The 24,028-nt window shown below is 40.5% G+C and overlaps 1 protein-coding gene across 1 annotated transcript in view; it reads right to left on the bottom strand.

Moving 5' to 3' along the window:
- Positions 1-24,028, bottom strand: part of ACSL3 (acyl-CoA synthetase long chain family member 3) — a 77,156-nt gene that overhangs the window by 33,623 nt on the left and 19,505 nt on the right. The window contains exons 3-4 of the mRNA XM_029911088.1: positions 15,235-15,412; positions 6,729-6,838 (exon numbers count right to left, since the gene is read on the bottom strand). Of these exons, the coding sequence (XP_029766948.1) occupies positions 6,729-6,838; positions 15,235-15,412 (288 nt within the window). The remainder of the gene's footprint in view (positions 1-6,728; positions 6,839-15,234; positions 15,413-24,028) is intronic.

Below are 24,028 nucleotides of genomic sequence, written 5' to 3'. Positions count from 1 at the left end.
AGCTCCCCACCGCCCCCTAGCGGGTAGGCGGACCGACACCGATCACAGTGCTCCACTCCAGGTGACTTAAAAGTAGTGTATCTCAAGGAGGTAGGGACTTCAGATTTGGTAGGAATGCAGTAGATAATACAGCTCTGCTTAATCATGTATCAGAGAGAGGGTCTTGAGTAAGGGCATAATGCTTAACAAATGTGTGTTCAGAAGTCCAAGCAGCCGCTTTACAGATGTCAGCCAGAGGAACTTTGCGCAGAAAAGCCACGGAGGTAGCCAGAGATCTAGTGGAGTGAGTTCTGATGCCGGCTGGAGGTGTAACTTTCTTTATCTGATAGCACAGTCGGATACACTCAAAAATCCAGTTTGAAAGTCTCTGGGCAGAAATAGGTGTCCCTTTGGAGCGCTTCGCAATGGAGACAAAGAGTCTAGAAGAGTTTCTAAAGGGCTTGGTTTTATCCAAATAGAAGGACAAAGCCCTGCGTACATCTAATGTATGCATTGTGGTGGATTCAAAAGAGTTTGCATGTGGTTTAGGAAAGAAGGTTGGTAGTTGTATTGGCTCATTGATATGGAATGACAAATGCACCTTTGGAAGAAATTTGGGGTGTAGTCGGAGGGTAACCTTGTCCTTAAAAAATAGTGCGTATGGTAGGTCCGCCATGAGAGCTGCTATTTCTCCTGCACATCTGGCGGAGGTGATTGCCACTAAGAATGCTTTTTTCATGGAGAGGTGTAAGACGGAGCAAGTGGCTAGGGTCTCGAATGGTTGTTGAGTTAAGCAAGAAAATACTAAGTGAAGGTCCCACGGAAGGGTAGGTGGTTTAATATCCAGGTATAGGGATTGGAGCCCTTTGAGAAAACGCTTGGTGATTGGATGAGCAAAAACAGAGGTATCGTCGATCTTGTCATGAAAAGTTGTAATAGCAGCTAAGTGGACTTTGATGGAGCTGAAAGAAAGGCCAGATTGCTTAAGGTCTAATAGGTAGTCAAGTATGGGCGGAAGAGGTGCAGAAGTAGGAGGAAGTTGTTTAGTTGAGCACCACTGTGTGAATCGCTTCCACTTTTGGAGATAAGTGATGCGAGTAGATTGTGTTCTGCTATGTAGGAGCACTCTTTGAACCTGCTTAGAGCATGCTAGTTCGTTTTGGGAGAACCATGTAGGAATCAAGCTTTGAGGTGAAGCATGGACAGGTTGGGGTGAAGAAATCAGCTGTGTTGCTGCGATAGGAGGTTTGGAGTAAGGGGCAACGAAATCGGTGGGAGAATTGACATTCTGGTGAGGAACGGAAACCATGGTTGTCTGGGCCACGACAGGGCAATCAGAATTACCGTGGCACGATCTGTTCGTATCTTTGTCAGAACTTTGCGGAGAACTGGTATTGGGAGAAAAGCATACATTAAGTGTTGAGCCCATGAGATCAGGAACGCATCTCCTAGGGAATGTTTGCCCAATCCCGCTCTGGAGCAAAATTCTGGACATTTCTTGTTCTTCGCAGTCACTAAGAGGTCCAGGGTTGGATAGCCCCAAACGTGGAATATATTGCGTATGATCGTGTCGTTTATCTCCCATTCGTGATCCCAGGGAAAACGTCTGCTTAGTTTGTCCACGGTGGTATTCAGGGCCCCAGGAAGATAGGTGGCTGATATCTGGATGTTGTTCGCGAGGCATCAATTTCAGAGCTTCATGGTTTCTGTGCAAAGTGAGTGAGATCGAGGCCCTCCCTGCCTGCTGACATAGAACATGCATGCAATGTTGTCTGTCATTATCTGAACATGTTGGTTCTGAATAAATGGGAGGAAGTGACGGCAGGCATTGCGTATGGCTCGCAGTTCTAGGACATTTATGTGTAGGGAGGCTTCGGTGGAAAACCATAGCCCTTGGGGTGTGTGGTGGGACATGTGTGCTCCCCATCCCGTGAGGGATGCATCAGTAGTCATTATGAGTAATGGGGAGTCCTGGAGAAAAGGGACTCCTGGAGAAAAGGGACTCCTGAGCAGAGGTTGGAGGGAACTGTTCACCATCAGAGGAAGTCTTTGACTCTGAAGGGTATAGATAGAGACTTGTTTTGAGCGCATATGTTCGGTCTGTAAATGGTGGCCAACCGAGCTTGGAAGCACCTCATCTATAGGCGTGCATTTTTGACCGAGAAAGTACACGAGGCCATGTGGCCTAATAGTTGCAGGCAGTCTCATGCAGTGACCTGGGGACTGCTGTGAAGTTTTGTAACCAGGAGTTTTATGGTGTTGAAACAATCAAGCGGGAGAGACGCTATTCCCGTTTGGGAATTGAGGTGCGTTCCTATGAACTCCAGTTGTTGGGTAGGAGATAAGGTGGATTTGTTTTTATTTGCAGGTCAAGGGAAAGGAAGCAAGTGATGGTAAGCTGCGTGGATCGAAGAGCTTCATTGAACGTTGAGCTTTGTGGAGACAATCATCGAGGTAAGGAAATATTATAACCCCCCGTTTCCTGAGGTGGGCAGTAACCACAGCTAGGAGTTTGGAGAAAACTCGGGGGGCGGTAGATAGGCCAAAGGGCAACACCCTGTATTGAAAATGTGTTGAACCAAGGGTAAAACGAAGAAAACGTCTGTGGGCTGGGTGAAAAGTCACATGAAAATAAGCGTCCTGTAGGTCGAGGGCTGAAAACCAATTGCCCTGCTCCAGCACTGGGATTATGGTGGTGAGGGTAACCATTTTGAACTTTTGCTTTTTGATAAATTTGTTTAGCCGCCTGAGGTCGAGGATCGGTCGCCATCCCCCCGGTTTTCTTTTCTGTTAAGAAGTCATGGGAATAGGAAATATAACTCTGAGGGCCTATTGTAATTATGCAAAGTGTGGGCCATTAATGGTGGTTTGGAATCTTGACGGCTCCCAGCAACCAAGACAATTGACTATAGATGGCTCTGTTTTACTTGTGAGTCTTCCTGTATATGTGTGTGCTGGCAAGTGGGTAATGAAGTCTTACAGTGACATGCGATCATGTCACCTGAACTGGAATCCATCTTTAACCTGGTGCTTTTCCATTGGGGGTGGGGGGTGGGAACCCAGAGGGACAAAGGATTCCCGCCTTATCCAAAAGATATATAAATGGGTGGAACAGAGAAAAGGGGGCAGCCATCATGAGAAATCCCCTAGCTACCACCTGAGCTGGAACAAGGGCTGTACCAGGGGAAAGGATTGTATCCAGACTAGGAAGGTGTCCAATCTGTGAAAGAAACTTATTGAAACATCTCTGAGGATGAGATTTTATCTGTATTCAGCTTTATTACTGTATTAGGCTTAGATTTGCGTGTTTTATTTTATTTTACTTGGTGATTCACTCTGTTCTGTCTGTCTTTACTTGGAACTACTTAAATCCTACTTTCTGTATTTAATAAAATCACTTTTTACTTATTAATTAACCCAGAGTATGTATTAATACTTGGGGTGGGGGTGGGGGGGCAAACAGCTGTGCATATCTCTCTATCAGTGATATAGAGGGCAAACAATTTATGAGTTTACCCTGTATAAGCTTTATACAGGGTAAAACGGATTTATTTGGAGTTTGGACCCCATTGGGAGTTTGGACCCCATTGGGAGTTGGAACACATCTGTAAATTACTTTCAGTTAAGTCTGCAGCTTTGGGGCACGTGGTTCAGACCCTGGGTCTGTGTTGGAGCGGACTGGTGTATCTGGCTCAACAAGACAGGGTGCTGGAGTCCCAGGCTGGCAGGGAAAGCAGAGGAAGTAGTAGTCTTGGCAAGTTGGCAGTTCCCAAGGGGGTTTCTGTGACCCAACCTGTCACAGGGAGAATGGGCATAGGCAGTGCCCAAAAATAGGGGCAGGTGGTGTAAGCGCTGAAGTGGGAATATTGTTTTCTATACCCTTGACCAAGGCTTCAAATCTGCTTATTGGTCGGAGGGGCTTGAGACGCTGCCAAGGAGTTGCGACGGCGGCGTTGGTATCTGGATCTCTGGCGTTGCAGTTGTTGCTGTTGCTCATGAGACCTATGGAATTGCTGGGTGTATGTGGGGTAGTGTTGTCGCTGGTAAGGCTGGTATCTATATTGTCACCTTCTGGTCATAGAGGTTTGAATTCCTAGAGAACGGAGAGTTGCCCTGGAGTCCTTCATGGAGTGGAGTACGTCATTTGTGGAGGCGGCGAATAGTTTGTCTCCCGTCGAAGGGGAGATCCTCAATGGTACTCTGGACCTCTCGGGGAAAGGAAGAGGACGAGAGCCATGACCCTTGGCACATCACGACTGCTGTGGCAGTGACCATGCCGCAGTATTGGCCACATCAAGGGCAGCTTGAAGAGCAGTGCAGGAGAGGATTTGCTCCTCGGAAACTATGGCTGTAAACTGTTGTTTCTTTTCTTCTGGAATGTGATCAATAAAATCCATGAATTTATTGTAATTTTTGTGGTCGTACTTTGCTAGAACGGCTGTATAATTAGAAATGCGAAACTGCAACATGGGAGAAGCGTATACCTTACGTCCGAGCAGATCTAATCGCTTACTGTCCTTGTCGGAAGGGGTGGAGCAGGGAAACTGGTGTTTGTTCTTTTGGTTAACTGCGTCTATTACCAGCTAGTTTGGCACTGGGTGAGTAAAAAGGAATTACGAGCCCTTGGAAGGAATAAAATACTTTCGGTCTGCTCTCTTACAGGTAGGCAGGCTTGCAGCCGGGGTTTGCCAAATGGCCTTGGCAAGTTCTAAAAGGGCTGTGTTGATAAGTAATGCAATTCTAGAAGAATTCTAGAAGAAGAAGAGGGCTGCAGGATGTCAGTTAGCTCATGCTGCTGTTCAGGAACTTCCTCCAGGTTAATTCGTAGCTCATTGGCAACTCTTTTAAACAGGTCTTGAAATGTTGAGAAGTTGTCCAAAGACGTTGGAGGAGGAGGAAGCAATGCTTCATCAGGCGGAACAACTGGTTCTACCGGGTTAGAGGCAGGCCGTGCTTGCTCTTGCGGTTGTGACAGGGCTGCCTGGTGTCTGGAGTCAGTGGCAGGGTTGTCAGCTGGTGGTACTGAGCAGGTCTCACAGCTGGCTACATTGGTATAACGAGTGTGGTGTCGAGTATAAGGCGCGCCTGTAGCCCAATATTGCCACTGTGGTGGGAAGGGCATGGGTGGTGCCATGCAGGGGTTCACGCACCATGGAGCAGGACCCTCGGAGTAGGACAAGGCAGCTTTTCTATGACCTCTCTTGACGGGGGTCTGTGGACAGGAGATCTGATAAGGTGAAAATTCTCCCTGCAGCCCAGGTTCCTCATCATTGGAGGAAAACTGTGCGGACCTTGCCTGAGGGTCTGGAGAGAAGTAGGTGTTAAGTAGGGGTGACTGCAAGATAGGTGACACCAGGAGGTACCTTGAGTGTGTGAACTGCGCGCTGCAGTGCCTCTGTGAGGGGAGGGCTGAGCGAGAGGAATTTGTTGTGAGGAGGGATTCCTCTGCACGGGTGTCCTGAGCGTTCTGTTACTGCCAGCTAGCTCAAAGGCTGACAGTGCCGGGAGAGTGAGAGGAGCCTGCGGGGGGTCAGGCAGGCTAGTATGCATCGGCACCGCTTCCATTGCGGTGCAGAACAGTGCCTTGTGAGAGGCAGGCAACTGAAAGCCTAAAGCCTCGGCACCAGAGGTTAGTGCGTCCGCCGCAGTCGCAGGCAGGTTTTGCGTGGCGCCAGAGGAGCCCAGCGCATCAAAGGTACTCAGCCAGGGGAGCGCGGGGAGGGAACCAGTACCCAGAGAAGGCTTGTCCCTGCAAATACCCTTTGCGGGTGAGAGAGACTGATTTTTTTTTAAGCTTTCTTTTGTCTCTTTGAAGCAAGGGGGCTGTGGTGTACAGTAGAGTCAGAGCCCGGGTCTGAGGCTGGTCCAAGAGATTTTTGCAGCAGGAGCAGTTTTAGCCGCAGCTCCCTTTCTTTGCGTTACCCGATTTCAACTTGCTGCAGTGGACACATTTTTGGGGGATGTGGGACTCCCCCAGACATTTAATGTATTTAGAGTGGCCATCTGAAAGAGGGATGGCATCATTACAGTTAGAGCAGCGCTTAAAACCTGGAGAGCCAGGCATGTCAGAAGCGGCTGCACTGATAGGAACAAAAAAAGTTTTTGTTTTTGTTTTTTTTGCTTTAAAGAGAAGAGAAGAGATGGGAAAAGGGTACCTAACTATTTCTGGTAAGCTAAACTAAGAGGGGAAAAAAGTTGAACAAGGAAGAGAAGAAATTCTCTAATGACTCTGCTGAGCTCCATCTCAGGCCAGGGACGGTAGGGAAGGAACTGTACACTCAGAGCTGGGGGGCAGGCTCTGCGAGTGTGCGACTCGTACGAGTACTGCTGTAAAAATCTCAGAGTGAAGGCGCAGGGACGCACGAACCCCTGGAGTGGAGCACCCACAGGGACATCTCTCTCGAAGAAGCAGCCCTTCTAGTTTCAACGGGGTTGTGTATGGGCTCATCATTCCAACCATGCATTGTATATTAAAAAGATTAAAGCCTTACTTGGTACTGGTACAGATAACTGCACAAGAGTCACGGAGTGTAAAATCACGCCCTACATTTTGCTTTAGAAAATGTTTGATGTTTCTGTTTTCTTATATTGTGAAAAAAGAAACAAATCTGTAACATGTTAAATACATGCATTACGAAAGGCAAGTAAATCAATAAATTGGGCCATATACATCAGCCTTTAGTCTCCAAAAACACCAGATCACATACACTACAACAGATTTATTCAAAAAGAAAAGGCATATTCCTTACCTTCAATTTTGTTTGCATCAGTTCTTTACTAGTAATGATGGTTGTCACCTCACTTTCATTTAGTCCATGTACTATTGCTGGGCCTCCTAAAGTAGCATACAGTGTAACAACTGTGGGGAAAAAATAAACTTGATGAATATTTATAATAAGGTTTCAAGATATTTCAAAGGTCTTCAAAGAGGAAAAAAAAGGGGCCTCAGATTAACCAACTCTGGCAAGGGAATCAGAACCTGTGTTGCCAGCTAAGGTAACAGCCAAGAAGGTATGTAGTCTTACGGCAAAGTATGTTATATGCATTTAAAAGAAGTGAATGCAAGTTTTAGTTTGCTTATGAGAGAAATCGAGAACAAATGTTGCTTACATGAGTATTTGTAGTTAAGCAAGCAATAACTGAATATTCCAAAAATCACACCAGCCTGTGTAATCCTCTCTAGACTTGCTCCTCAATCTTCCTGGCTTTTATCATTCTAAATTCAGGCATCTGTTCTTAATTTGCAAAATGTTACACTGTACTTCATCTTCCCTCCATAGAAGAGGACTAACTTTAATTGATCAATTTCTTGTTCCAAAAATCATATATTCCATTACTAGACTTTTTGAACTGGTGATTGATCAGAAGCTATTTGTAAGTTGTTATTAATACAAGTTTGAACTTTTCTTAGTTTAAAAATGGGTTCAGAATTTCCCTTCAAACAATTTTGACAAACAGCACTTATAATTTCTGTCAAATACACAGATTTTCTCTGTGCATGGCTGGTATAGGTGAAAAAAAATTGCACCTGGGAGGCTCTGAATGTAGGTTTTGAACCCCATGCACCAGGTAATAAAACTTATGCATACTTGACCACTTTATGACACTGACACCAACGTTCATTTTTCATTTTAACTTTAAAGGTGCATATTGATTGTCTATGAGGTTCAAAATCCTGATTCTCCTGTATACAATTTTACACAGATGGATAGAAGAATTTTGGGAATTGTTTTGCATTCCTCTGAAGCAACAGGAATTCTCTCCTACCAGAGAACACTGTTATATTAGCTACACAAGGAGTCTGATTCTGAATGACAAATCCTACTTATCTAGTCAGGTATACATCAAGTCAGTCTCTCTCTTTCTCTCTCTCTCTCTCTATATATATATATAAAGGTCTATCACATGATGTACTTCTAATGATTCCCATTACTATTATCCATGTATATTATCTATAGCTAAACATCTGAAAACTATTAAATGGAAACAATCCTGATTCACAGTCTTTAAACCCACACTTTGTGTGAGTTTGCCCCAAATCAGTTCCAGCTGTAATGAAGAAACAGGAGTTTGAGCGGGAGGATCAGCACTGGTTGCAATTATACAAATGCTATAGTAAATTCATATACTGATATTATTACTATTAAACAAGACTCTACACTGATTTTCAATTATATGCAACATTCAGTTAAATTATAATATGCATAACTGTAGTTTTCAGAGGTATGTAGTACTTAAGGGTAAAAGTTTTCTCATTCACTGAATGCCAAATTCAAGTATTATTTTATTTAAATTAACTCATCTCAGATTTGTGTCTTTCAAATAGGGCTCACTGAACAGAATATAAAATTTGCATAAATTGTTTTACTTATAAGTTACATAAAGTAAATAAATGTTTAATCTTGGACGTCTAATTCAGTTATCTGCTAATGAAGTGAAAATAATATATTTTTATTTCCTGATTTGCATACTGTAGAATATATAGTATGTGACACTTTATAAAGTAATTATTTGATATGTTTGTTCTTCGAAACCGCAACTACAACTTTCCCTTAAATTTCCTAACCTTCCTCTATATGACAAAAATAGGATCAGTTATCTTTTTTATTTTTGCTGTGTTTAGTAGATTACATTAAAATCACCAGATCTGAACTGACTACTGCTGGTCTTTTCAAACATTGATTCCAATTCTGCAATCAGGTCTGCATATGCAGATCCTTGTGCCTCTGTGGTAGACCCAATGAAGTCAAAAGGACTCTCTGGTTTCATCTGTGGAGATCCAACAGCACGATCAGAGAAGAATTGTGTTTTCATATGGTAGGAAGAACGCTAATAAAAGAATGCATGAAACACCAATCCTGGAGGTGAAAGGAGGGAGGTGAAGATGGGTATTTTTGAATGTGTATGAGCAAGACAATATACTAATTTTTGTCCTTGTGTAGTGGGGCAACTACCCCACTCTGGCACGGATGGGGTTCAAGCAAGCCAGAGAGGCTGCACAGAGCCCCCGCCAACACTGGAAGGGCTTATTAGAAGCCAATCAAGTAGAGGCTTGAAAGCAGCCAATCAGGGCCAGGCTGGGCCCTATAAGAAGGCTATAGGGCAGAGAGGAGCGCAGTCTCTCCCTGGAGGGCAAAGGGAGAAAAACTGGCTCTTAAACAAGCACCTAAAACAGAGCAGTGCTGGGCAGGGTCAGCAGAGACTGGGAGAGCTCTAGGCTGATGACTGCCAGACTGGGGCCCTGACACAAAGGGGCAGAAAAGATGCTGGGGCTACGGGGAAGTGGCCCAGGGAAGTAGGCAGTAGAGGAGAGTTGGAGGAGGGCAGTAAGTGGATGCCGCTAGCGGGTCCCTAGGTCGGGAACCTGAGTAGCTCATGATTAGGAAACCTCAGTAATTACTTCATACTTACAATTTGGGTGGGAAGAGAACAGAAGAGGAGAAAGGGGCAGAAAGAACCAGTCAGAGGGAAAGAGAAAAAAGAAATCTACTGTATAAATCTAAAAGCAAAGCTAACTTTACTTTTCCAAAATGGAATATTAACTGAGGAGTGAAGAGAGTTTAGTGCAGTTCACCTCTTGAACAAGTTGCAAGATCACTAATTCTTTTCACCTTTGGCACAATCCCTTATTTACAATGACAAGTTCAAGCACAGAAGGTTTGCACCATTATCAGAATCAGATATTTTTAAATTTCACTTGGGCTTTTATCTGCATTTAGTTTCCTGAAATTTTTAACCGGAGGAAAAACCCACTACAATTTAATTATATTATTGCACTAGCTTTATTTTAGTAAAGTTAGTTCCCAATACCACCAAAGAAAAAGTCTCAGCCTATCAGTGGCTATGTAATTCTTGGAACTACTAACTCACTATGGTATACTAAGAAAAATGCAAAAGCAGCCAGTTTCTTTTAATCAAAAAAGTTAATCGTTGACCTTTATTTTTTTCTTGTTAAAAAAGTCTATCATAGTTTAGAACTGTTGCAGGGCAAATGCACATGCACATTGTTTTCTTTAATTTGGTGGGAGAAAAGTACAGAAGAGTGCTTCTAGTTCCCACGAGCTCTCTCCACTTAGTCCAGTGACCCCTGTTATACAAACAACTTAGCAAAAATTAAGTTTCCCCAAGCCAGCTAGCGTATTGAAACTACACAGTACTTGGAGAGAAAAGTATAATCTCTTGAATAATAATTTATAGAATTATTCACCTACAAAGCAAACAAGTGAAAAACAAATTAGTTATGTGAGAGAGCTGACTAGGCTGAGAGGTTTATATAGTTTACAAGATGGTGCACTGACGTCATGGAGAAAAATTAAAAGCGAGCTATGACAGCTGCTAGCCACTATCACCAATGTTGATCTGCAAAGTCATCACTTCTCAGCAAAGGTACCTAACACTTTCTGAGGCACATCTGAGACTGCATTACATATACAATATTAAGTCTGAAATGTAACTTCTATTTGTATATTCCTTTTGGTATTGATCCAAGAACAAGTCAGAAAACAAAAACAAACTTCCAAGCACTAAATTTCTCAGCTAATGATATACGGTGAAATCCTCACCCCATTGAGGTCAATGGGAATTTTTTTCATTGATTTCCATGTGGCCAAGATTTCACACATATTAAAATTAGACTCATTCACTCCCTACTACACCTCTACCCCGATATAAAGCGGCCTGATATAACACAAATTCGGATATAACGCGGTAAAGCAGTGCTCCAGGGGGGCAGGGCTGCACGCTCTGGTGGATCAAAGCAAGTTCGATATAACGCGGTTTCACCTATAACACAGTAAGATTTTTTGGCTCCTGAGGACAGCATTATATCGGGGTAGAGGTGTATGTGTCAAACAGATTAAAAAAAAAAGTATATTTTTCACTAAAAGTATATTTTTCACTGTGAGGGAGTCAAATCCATCCTAGAAGAAAAGCCCAGAGACACCCAACCTCAGATTATCAATGTATTAGGAGGCTATTAGGGAAAACGCAATACATGACCTTATGTTTCTGTGATGTTACTTAACACTGACTCAGGTCTTTCAGTTGTTCCCAGTGGTTGGGTAAGAGGGTTTGTGCATGAATAGATTTTGAAAGAGGGAAAGTTCAATGCAACTGCTACATTACCAGTTTAAACTAGTCGTGTAAATTACTCTCTCACACACACACAAGTTCTTTGAAACTTTAAACAATTTACAGGTCTTGAAATAAAAGTAAGTATAAAAAATTGAATATTTTGAATATTTTCTAATTATCAAATCATCTTAATTTTGTGCAATTCATGAAATATATAAAATACACCAAAATATAGGAGTATGTCCATAAAAACATTGTATCCATTGCCAGACTGTCAGTGAGTATAAAACATATAAAGCATTCACTAGCATATATTGTTCATATTGTACCATAAAAGATATTATATTTTACATTCCAAGTGCATGGCACAGTACTGAAGGAATACGTTTTCCTTTCCATATCTGCAAATTGGGAAAATACTAATACTCGTATGTATAATTTAGCAGCGGCACAATAAGTGAATCATTTACCATATTGCTAAAGTTAGTTAAAATATAATTCATTCTGTTCTAAGTGACTACGTGAACAGTGCATGATAATATCATCTGCCAACAAAAAAGTCAGCAAGTTCACACAAGATCACATACTGCTTAGACACTAAATAATATGTCAGACAGTGAGCTGAAGCACGTCTCAATGAGAGAATTTAAAACATTAAGCCAAATAAAATAATTCCACACACCACTCTACACCAGGGATCTACAACCTTTGGCACGCGGCCCGCCAGGGTAAGCACTCTGGTGGGCCGGGCTGGTTTGTTTACCTGCTGCGTCCGCGAGTTCAGCAGATCGCGGCTCCCACTGGCTGCGGTTCGCTGCTCCAGGCCAATGGGGGCTGCAGGAAGCGGCGTGAGCTGAGGGATGTGCGGGCCGCCGCTTTCCGCAGCCCCCATTGGACTGGAGCGGTGAACCGTGGCCAGTGGGAGCCGCGATCAGCCGAACCCGCGGACGCGGCAGGTAAACAAATCGCATGCCAAAGGTTGTCGATCCCTGCTCTACACCATCCATTGGGACATTTCACTATGTTAGAATTTTTTTAAGACTTTTTAAAATTTGTAAATCTATTTTATTTCCAAGGATAAAATAAATGAACAGTGCATCTTATTCCCTTGGGTGTTCATTCAGAAAATAATGGATTCCACAGAAGTGGAAGAGGATGGATCTGCACAGGTAACAATCTGAGGTCTCCAATTAGAGGTGAGTAACCCTGCTCATTTGAGAATTGCTGTACTGTGCAGATCCCTATCCTTGGGGGATTATCTAACAATAGGCATATTTATTGTTATCTAACAATAGGGATATTTAAAGATTACAGGATTGCTTCCCTAGACAGTGTAGACTCAAACCTTAAAAGCAAAAGAATACTGCATAAAAATATCAGATAAGTCAATTTAGTTACCCAATTTTGGCTAATATTGTCATAATTTGTATTATAATAGTGCCTAGAGATCTCAACTGAGATCAGGGCCCCATTGTGTTAGGCACTGTATAGATATTTAGGGATGAAGGGACTGTGTCTCAAAGAGATTCAATCCAAACATTAAAGACTGGGGATGGACTGGCACAAAGAGGGGTAAGCAATTTATCCAGGGTCACAAAGCGGGTCAATGGTAGCACCAACAAACCATGTTTCCCAAGTCACAGTCCAATGCAGTGACCTATCCACTGGACCATGTAGTTTCTCCTCCTGTACACCCAGGTTGAAAATTCTCTACCATTTCAAAAGAACTGGGCTTGGTTGAGGCCTTTTGGTTCTCCACTAATAGCTGCTGCATCTCCAATAAACAACTGCTTTCTATTTCTACTGAGGTAACATGTTCCAATCTTCTGGATGCAAGATCTGACCCCATTTCCAAGACCAAGATATTGGAAAGGTTATAGATGATATGGAGGGTTTTGTTTTCATAGACAACAAGTCTGTGAACTATATTTGCTATTTCAACTGTGGAGCTGTGAAAAAGTCACATGGATTCTTTCTTGCTTTTATCTTCCTGATAACACTGAGGAGTAGAAGCATAAGAGGGATGAGACAGAAAATTCTGACACAAGAATATAGAGAACTGAAGGGAGTGTTGTGTCTAGTGGCAAAATAAATCTATTTGGGGGGGTCCCCTGTTTCTGAAATACGGACTTGATTATAGCATCTTTCAGAGACCATAGTCTCTGATGAGCATAGTACTTGTGGCTCAGGTGATCTGCTAGGATGCTTTCTTTGCCTGGCAGATGGAGAGATGTGTATGGTCCTTGACTGCCCTTTATTCCAATAAATTGAGTTTGGCCTCTTCCTGCTAAACGAACAGTTGGACTAAGGTGAGCCACCAGCCAAGGCTGGATGCATCTATTACATGTGCAGCTCAGGTAGGAAGAGAAAATGGTGCTCCCTGACAAGAGCTGTCCAGAAAAGTCCATCATGGCAGGGAATCTACAATACCTTGCTGTGTGTTCAATAGAGCCTGGATTCCATCCTGCTGGGGCCAGCAAAACATACATAACCACCAACACAGATTTCACAATGAAAAAAGTGTGTTCTTGAGCTCTTATAACATCTGATCTCTTCTGGATGAGGTCTCCCGAATGAAAGATTCTGAGTCCAGGATTACACCTTCACTCAACAGGCTCACATTATAACAACTGTTGCAATGAAATAGGCAACAGAACAGTAAAAAGAACATTATGGAGGAATATTGTGAAAAGGCAAAAAGGAGATGTAGGTGCTCAGTTCATCATAGTGCCTTAGAAAGTCTCCTCCTGCACAACAAATAAAACAGTGTACTTACAATTGCCCTTAAAAAATGCATGCATCCTAACAAATGTTACCACAATCCTTCAAATGAAACTAACCACTATTAGCTGGATATCATAAGTGACTAACAGACATCCTTAAAGAATTAAGAAAACAAAAATTTAAATACAGTGCCATAAAGCCTACATTACCACTATATTAAATGTGAAATGTAAACAATGAGGCTGCAATGACTCATGACAGCTCCTGACATTGCCTTGACTCTAAAATGGCTGGTCTCTGGTGTAGAGTTTTGGTGCAAATACAGACTTTCTGCAAATGCTATAGAATAGTGTGTACAGATCTCCAAACAGAATCAACATTTTTACTATTTCTTCTTATTTAGTTTCTCCTTTGTTTTCACTTAGATAGATCTTTCAAATGCTGCTTTTACTAATTAGTCTGGAGTGTGTGAAAAATTCATCTCAAGAAATGGCTGGACCAATATGATCACTTGAGGCAGAGCAGCCATTTCTTCGGCGGATTGAAGGAAAGTGGTGGATGGAAATGAAAGAGACTAGCAGGAATATAAATGCAGCAGGAGAAGAAAAGAGGAAGAAAGGGGAGAATTAAGACAGATAAATGAGGTTTAGAAGACCTACATGGCCAACCAAAATGGGTTCCTGAACAAACATTATTAGTCCTAACCAGAACAATGTAGCTAATGAAAGTGCAAGTGATTTAAATCTAGTTAACTTTACTTAAACCAGGAAACTTAATTTGACAGGTCAATTCCTGACAGTGAAGTGATGGATAACACATAAGGTTGAAAGAAAATTGGGTAATCTCAGATACACTGATATATAGTTTTAGTCTGATATAATAAAATGAACATAAATCCTTATTCAAATCAAATTTATAACAATGAAAAAGTCATCTTATAATGCAAAACGTAGCAAGTGTCCAATCTGAAATCTAAACCATATAAAGTGTAGGTATACATCTGACTCACTTAATTCAATTAATTCTTACAGGGTTTTTCATTTATTTATTTTATTACAAAGGAACTACAGCAACCTGCATTGATTCGACAGCAAAAAAAAATGAAGATTGTTTCTCCTCATTGCTCATCTCTCACGGAGAAGCAGGGCACAAACTGGTCTGAGGAAGAGATACTTATTTAACTTTTATATATTTATTGAGACTCGACTACAATTGTGGATCCAGGCTGGATAGAACATACACAAGTTTCTCCATCTAGAGGTTTGTAACATAACACACCAGAACAGAATTGGACAGACTTAGTTTAGCATTATAGATATTTTTCATTTGAGATTAAAATATTTTATTTTATAGAATATATACAAATAATAAACCTCTAATACATGAAGTGACCTCAAAATCAATGTCATGAGACCAAAAGGTATTTAAAATATAGGGTCAATGAAGAAAAGTACTTACGTTGGTAACTGCACATAAAGCAGGCCTGTGCAACGATCATCCACTCTGCTCTAGTCTCACAGAAGATAGCAATGTTAGTCTTCGGTTGCTGCCCCAATACTGCTAAGCCATTTCCAAAATTAGTAGCTTTAACATAGACTTCATCATATGAGAGCCAAGTGTATTTTCCAAGGATGACCTAATAAAGTAATATAAATTTATATAAGTGTAATTTAGAAAAGGATCCTTATTATGCCTTAACCCATGTGAAAATATGAACGATGTAAGCCTAAAAATATAATTATCAAAGTCTGCCAAAGGATAACATTCTTGCATTAAAACAAATTATAGCATTGTGGAAGTTCCACGTTTTGTCCGTCAAAGTCCAAGTTAAATGGCTCGGTACAAGGAAACTATGTGATTGTTGAGGGAATAGAAATTGGCTGTAGGGTGGATATGGCATACTATGGACCACAACCCCATGTACAAGAAGCACAACATAGATGTAGTTCAAAATGCTAGGACATCCTCTCCTACTCTACTGTCCCTCCCAAAACATTTCCCCACTACCACCCCAGAGACCTGGCACACAGTTCGGTTCCACAATTCACAAGGACTGTGACATCTCCTAATAGATATCACAGTTTTTGTTTCTGCTTCCCCACTTGGAAAGTATGGTATGTCTACCGCATTTGGGGTCTTCTGAGGCCATGCTAAACACCACAGTAATTAACCCTTAAGTATTTAAGATTTTAAAAAGTTTATTCCATGTTAAAAGGATAAAAGCTTAGTAGTAAAAAAAATTCTCAAATATTCTTTTTGCTTTACTGGTTTTCTACTAATTCATCCACCTGCCAACCCACCCTTCCCAGCACCTCAGCAGCCTATCTTGAGGGCTTCTGGGAAATCTAGGCTCCCCAGTTCCATAGCAGCCATCTGGCTGAGAAGCCTGGGCTCCCCAGCCTTGGCCTAGGAAACCCGGGTTACTGCAGAGCCACAGAGCCTAGGAGCTCAGAAAGCTGACTGAAATGGACATGATGGTTGTCAGTTTCACGACTATCCACCATTAAATAGCAGCTGTGAAACTGACCTAACTCTAGTTAACTTCATTTAGCTGCTGCTTTTTGACAAACCTGTGAGCAATAGTAGAAGCAGGTACTGGGGTTATTCATAAAGAAAGAACTCCCTCAGCAAAAAATGGGCAGCCAAGGAGTCAGGAATCTGGCACCTGGCTCCCAAACTCCCAGCAGATCACCTGACTGGTTGCCACAAAGCCAAGGAGTCCAGGAGCCTATAGATCTTATTCCGGCTGGCTCTGTGTTTTTGAAACAAAATATTGTGCATTTAGCTGATCTGTAAAAAATTTCAAATTTTTGGATTTTCATTCTGTTTTGGGATGAAAAATTTTTAAAAAGACTCAGCATTCTTTGCAGACCTGGAAATCAGTTTCATTGCCAGCTCTAGGTATAAAGTCACCTGGAGCAATGAGCAGCAGGACCCACTTAGTATAATAGGATGAGAGAAGAGTTTGGTGGTGGTGATCCTAAGGGCTCCAAACAGGGGCCTACTGCCATGTAATATTTATCACTATCTCCCTGTGTGATTTACACCATCCACTCAAACTTAACATTACCTGCCAATATAACTTGCAGAAATACATGCGAAGGTCAAAACAACAAATTCCTAGGAGATGACTGGAAAGGGATCCCTTAAATAAGCAATAGAATTTCAATTTTAACCCTTCAACACAGATGTTTGTTTACATGTTATATTTAAAGTTTAAACTAATTTGGTGTACGACATCAGAACAAGGGGAGTCCTGCTTCAGCAGATCTTATGATGCAGACTAAATCAGTGCTTTCCTTCACCAGAGGTTAGCAATGATACAGGTGTGTTTGGGGAGTTGGGACGAGCTTTTATTAACAAAGGAAATTTTACTTCTATTAGCTATCTCAGGAAACAATGAAGATGCAGCAGCGTACACCCCAGCACGGGTTGTACAAGCCTACCTGGAACACTGGGTAACAGCACATGCTGTTGTGGCTTCACAAATCCTACCTCAGCTAGTTAGATCAAAGCTAGCTTGGGTACATATACATGAACTGAAACCACACCACCTGATTGCAATGTAGATATATCCTTAATCTCCCTGCACATACACATATGTTGAGCTCATTTTCCTTATCCCAAACCCCACGGTCCCCTGCATCCTTGTTTGTTACTCTTTCCCTGACATGCCAATGTCCTGCCACCATCTATATGCTGCTTCCTCCTGCCTTCCCAAGCACACATTTTTTGAGGATGTGAACCAAAGCTTCATCTCCCCCCTCCAGCTTCCAAACAGTGTGGCAGAAGACAGCTGTGGGTGGGGGGGGGAGGGTGACAGGAAGGGGATCAAGGGGGCGCAAGGAGAATTAGAGACTCGGCAGCACAGAGGCCGCTTGCTCCAGGATGGGAAGGGCGATCCCAGTGGTTCCTACCTGCTCCTTGACCCAATCCTGGGTGCTGCAACAGCCCCTCCAAATCCCACTCTCATCTCCCCATCTTTATGTAGGAACAGATCCCACAAAATATTTCCATGTTCTTTCGGTTCTGCCACCCCTGCCTCCAAGTACCCTACTTCCAAATCCATTTCCTTTCCAATCGCCTGACCTCATGTTCACACTCCTACCTAAACTGCCACACTTCAGCAGCTGGAGTTAGAAGGTCAATTTATATTATAAGAGGTTGTTCTTTACACACTTGGAGACAACTCTTTATATCTTTTTAGCACCATGACCCTCCTATCCCTCCTCCCCCCCCCCCCCACACACACACCAGTTAACACTACTCAGATTACTAAGGCAATTTTTCCTCCTCAAGGGATACAAAAATATTTTATAGATATTTACCTATCAAAAGAGTATTTTGGAATTTTAAAAAATATTTTTAGAATTTCCCTTGCACTGCTTCAATATTTTTATTAAATGGGGTAGGGTCAAATGATACTTTCTTCCTCATCATTCACTTTGATGGTTCAGAAAAAAAAATAAGACGCATTGAAAATCCATGTTTCAGAACCTTTGTAAGGTAATGCCTATAATGGATTTTTAAAATGATGATGGGTTAGTTTGCATTTTAATTTAGTCATTATTAAGAAAAGGGTTTTCTGATTTTTAAAACAATTTACAATAACTTTGGTTCTTAATCCACAGAGAGTACAAGAACAACAAAGTGTGAATGTTTAGAGAGGTACTTTCAGTGTACAGCACTTAGTGCCAAACTTAATAATCAGTTTACTATATAAAGATCCCAATCCTTCAAACACTTATGTACATGCTTAACTTTACACACTTCAGCAGCCCCTATGGGGACTACTCATATATGTAAAGTTAAGAATGCACACAGGTTTTGTTAGGCTCTAAGAGGTCAAAAGTAATAGAAGAATCTCTCTTTTATCAGACATTTATATCCAAACATTGTCAGAAATACTAGGTACTGAGGCAGTGCTTAAAGGTCTCCTGAAGAAGCAGTCAACTTTAAGAGTGAAAAACAAAAAATAAATACTGCCCTCTAGTGCATCTGATTTTTTCATTTCTCTGAACAGCAAATTAATTGCTAAAATTATACTGATTATGAAAGTTAATATACATGTTAATACTTTTAGTTAAACAGAAAAAATGTCATATACAAATAATATCTGGAAATGTTTTAAGACATTAGAGAATAATCATTTAGTGGTTCTTGGACAAATCTCTTTCACATATTTGTCCATTCAGTGTTGTTGTAGCCAGGTTGGTCCCAGGATATTAGAGAGACAAGATGGGTGAGGTAATATCTTTTATTGGACCAACTTCTGTTGGTGAGAGAGACAAGCTTTCAAGCTACACAGAGCTATTATTCAGGTCTGGAAAAGGTACCAACAGAAACTGGCCCAATAAAAGTTATTACCTCACCCACCTTGCCTCTCTACATATTTGTCCAGACATTTAATATATTAGGAGTGGGATTTTTTAAAAGTGCTCAGCCTTGGACCAACTCCACTCTCACTAAAGTCAACTGGGCTAAGCCAAGTCTGAGCACTTTTGAAAATATCACCCTACAAATGTTAGAATATTATTTTTTTCCAACATGATTATTTTGTTTTAAAAAATAAAAATAAATAATAAAAAACCAAGTAAACAAAACCAACTCTTGCTTCCCCACATTCATTGCTATACATCCAAATGCAGTTTTTTATATATACACTCTCAGATAGAAGCACCACGCATATAGCCAAAACATAGGAATTGCCATACTGGATCAGACCTATAGTCCATCTCATTCTCATCCAATGTCTTGCTTCTGACAGTGGTCAGTACCAGATGCTTCAGAGGAAAGGTGCAAGAAACCCCACAATAGGCACATGCAGACTAATCCGCCCTCCACGTTAGGTCTTTTCCTAATAGTTAGAGATCAGTTTAAACCCTGAAGAATGAAGTTTAATCTCTATTCCTAAATTTATGTTAGCATTAACTATTACAACTTCAGAAATTTTTGTTATTCATATAAATCTCCAATCTTTAAGGTTTTGGCCTCAATAACATCATGTGACAGTGAGTTCTACAGTCCCATATTGTGTGAAAATTGTATTTCCTTTTACGAGTAGTTTTAATTTCCCATTTTTTAATTTCAATGCATGTCCCCTGTTGGTTATGAGATGGGGAGAACAGAAGCTTCTGAGCTACCTTTTCTATATTATTCATTATCTTATATACTTCTACCATGTCACCTCTCATTAGTCTTCCAATTCCAATCTTTTTACTCTCTTTTCATATGAGAGTTTTTCCATTACCCTAATCAGTGTCGTCGCCTTTTTATGAACAGCCAAACAGTTTCTAATTCTGGAATATCCTTTTTAAGACACGGTGACCAACAGCACATGCAATATTTTAGATAAGGCAACCACCACTGATTATAATGGAATTAAAATATTTTCTGTATTATTCTCCATCTCATTCTTTATGTATCCTAACATCTAGTTTACTTTCATGAACACAGCTGCACAATATCATTATAGATGACAATTTCCTAACTCAAAAAGTTTTGCAGCCAACACAGGGAAATTCTTTTTTAGACCTTGTCTTAACTGATAAAGAGGAACTGATCACAGAACTAAAAATTAATGGTCGCTTAGGTACACCGAATCATGATGATCACATTTACAATGTGCAAGCAGAATAACATTCAGATCAGTAATACATATACTTGTTGCTGTAATAGCACCAATATCACCAAGCTGAAAACAAATTTGAGCAAAATCAGCTGAGAGGAAGAATTTAATCAGAAAAATGTGAATGATAATTGGGAACCATTTAACAATGCCTCAACAGATGCCCCAAAAGCCACAATTGAGAAAGAACAAAGTCCAGGTTAAAAAACAACCTGGTTAAGAGGGAAGTGAAAATAGCTATAAAAATAAATAATATATAACAAATGATAGTAACGAATATAAATCAGAAATGAGGAACTACAGAAAATAGTTAAGAGAAGCAAAGGGACATAAAGAGAAATCTAGGACCAGCAGAGTTAAGGACAATAAGGAGTTTTAAAAATATATTAGGAACAAAAAGAATCCTGACAATGGTATTGGTCTATTACTACATTGAAATGGCAGAATTATCAATAATAATGCATAAAAGGCAGAAGTATTCAATAATTATTTCTGTTCTGTGTTTGGGGGAAAAAACAGATGAGACAGTCTCACTATATGGTGATAACACTCTTTCCATTTGACTGGTATCTCAGGAGGATGTTAAATAGCAACTACTTAGGTAAACATTTTTAAATCAGTATGTCCAGACAACTTGCATCCAAGAGTTTTAGAAGGGCAGGCTGAGGATTTCGCTGGATCATTAATGATGATTTTCAATTAGTCTTGGAGCACTGGATAAGTTCCAGAAGACTGGACAAAAGCTAATGTTGTGCCAATTTTTAAAAAAGGGAAAACAGGATGACCCATGTAATTATAGGCCTGTCAGCCTGACATCGATCCTAGGCAAGATAATGGTGTGGCTGATATGAGACTTGATTATTAAAGAATTAAAAGAGGGTAGTGTAATTAATGCAAATCAATATGGGTTTATGGAAAATAGATCCTGTCAAACTATCTTTTTTTAAAATGAGATTACAAATCTGGTTAATAAATGTAATTGCGTTGATATAATATAATAAGACTTCTGTAAGGCATTTTACTTGATACCACACATTTTAAATTGTTAAAATTAAAAAACTAGAATGATATAAAATTAACATATATTAAATGGATTAAAAACTGGCTAACCAATGGGTCTCAAAAGGCAACTGTAAATGGAAATGGTCACTGAGTGAGTGTGTATCCAGTGGGGTCCCACAGGGATCAGTTCTTGGTCCTATGCTATTTAACATTTTTAACAATTATCTGGGAGAAAACATAAAATCCATCACTGATAACGTTTGCAGAAGACACAAAAATTGGGGTAGTAGTAAATAATGAAGAGGACACATTACTGGTTCAGAGTAATCTGGATCGCTTGGTAAACTGGGAGCAACTAAACAATACGAGTTTTAATATGGCTAACTGTAAATGCATACAATTAGGAACAAAGAATGCAGGCCATACTTACAGGATGGGAGACTATCCTGGGAGGCAGTGACTCTAAAAAAGATTTTGGGGTTCTGATGGATAATCAGTTGAACATGAGCCCCCAGAGTGACGATGTGGCCAAAATAAGTAATGCGATCCTGGGATGCACCAACAGGGGAATCTCGAGTAGGAGAAGAGAGGTTATTTTATCTCTGAATTTGGCACTGGTACAACTGCTGCCAGAATATTGTGTCCAGTTCTGGTGCCCACAATTCAAGAAGGATGTTGATAAATTGGAGGGGTTCACAGAAAAGCCACAAAAATGAACAGAAGTATTAGAAAACATGCTTTATAGACTAGACTCAAAGACCTCAATCTATTTAGCTTAACCTTCTCTTTGTTAAGGGGTAACTTGATTACAGTATATAAGTATCTACATGGGGAAGAAATACTTAATAATGGGCTCTTTAATCTAGCAGAGAAAGGTATAATAAGATCCAATGGCTGGTACCTGAAGCTAGATAAATTCAGACTGGAAATAAGGAATAAATTTATAACTGTCAGAATAATTAACCATTGGAACAATTTACCAAGGGTCACAGTGGATTCTCCATCACTGGCGATCTTTAAATCAAGATTGGATGTTTTTCTAAAAGGTAGGCTCTAGGAATTATTTTGGGGAAGTTTGATGGCCTGTTTTATACAGGTGGTCAGAATAAATGATCACAATGGTTCCTTCTGGCCTTGGAATCTATGAATGGTAACATGTAGATTGCTTTCATGACTGCAGCTGCACAATTGGCTAAGGTCTTAGTTGAACCCTCCAAAATAACACCCAGATTCCTTTCCTGAGTTGATACAGTTAATTTAGCACCTTGTAAGATGTATGTGTTGTTTAAGTTTTTTCCCCCTCCAATGTGTGCCTTACTTTGCATGTTGAACTTTATTTGCCATTGTGTTGCCCAGTCATCTAGCCTGGTTAGATTCCTTTGCAGTTCCTCAAAGCCCTCTCTGAACTTGTCTAATCTAAATAACTTTGTGCCATCTTTAAATACTGCTATCCCACTACTCATCCCCCTTCCCAAATCATTAACATATTAAACTCTGGACCTAGTATAGAACTTTGAAGCACTCCACTAACCTATTGCCATGATGAAAACTGACCATTTACTTATACTCTTGGCTTTCTATCTCCTAGCCAATTTTTGATCCATGACAATACTTTGTCTTTTACTCATGACAACTTAGCTTCTTTAGTAACCTCTTGTGCAGGACTTTGTCAAAGGCCTTTTGGAAATCTAAATAACTTATGTCAACCAGGTCTCCTTAATCTACTACATAATTGACATATTCAGAGATACTAGAAAATATATAAATACAAAACAGCTGTTTTCAGTTGTTCATTAGTAATACTAAGCTATTGTATAGCCCTTTTCATCTGCAGAACTCAAAGCAATTTTAAAGATGGGGAAATTGAGGAATAAAGGTGAATTAAGAGATTTTCACAAACTTGAAAAATCACCTAACCACTATAAAAAGGACATCATATTTATACTAATATTAAAACACAAATGTATACATATAAAACCCATATGCATATTTCCTCAATTTTAAATACACAAGGGCCAGATCCTCAGATGGTGTAAACAGTCATGGTGTCATTATGTATCTGGCTCACAGTTTTGAGAAGGACTGAATTCTACTGAAAAACCACATGGACAGACAGTGGTACAATAAAGTTACGAAAAAACTCTGCCAAAACACTCGAGTGTGGCTTTTGAAAGCTAGAGCAAAACTGCAACTTCATGGCAATTCTCAAAAAGAGACTTTAAGCCTTTTAATAAAAATGGCCCTGATCTTGCCAATGGCTCTACACAAGAAGAGTCCCTTCGTCTGTGCAGAGTTCCACTAAGGCCAACAGGTCTGACTGTAAAAAGTCAGTTGCAGGGCTGGCACCTAGATGTACAGAGGTTGGAAGATGCAAGCAAGTACCCTGTTATGAACAATAAGTTATTTTACATTTCTCTGATTTTAAAAGGTTGGACACTGCTTTCAAATTGTTTATAAAAAAAATTCCTTCTGTCTTCACAAGCATTTATTGCCAGTGTTAAAACAATTTCATCTGAAGCCAGTTCTTTCTTCAAAAAGCACGTGCACACACACACACACACACACACACACACACATTACCAACATATGAAAAAACTTGAATTACTTGTTAAAGTAAAAACC

The sequence above is a fragment of the Terrapene carolina genome, unplaced genomic scaffold (genome assembly GCF_002925995.2).
Source record: "Terrapene carolina triunguis isolate 2854851 unplaced genomic scaffold, T_m_triunguis-2.0 Scaffold88, whole genome shotgun sequence".
NCBI classification, from domain to species: domain Eukaryota; kingdom Metazoa; phylum Chordata; order Testudines; family Emydidae; genus Terrapene; species Terrapene triunguis.
The sequence above is the reverse complement of the archived record's forward strand: the minus strand, read 5'-3'. Positions and strand labels throughout refer to the sequence as shown.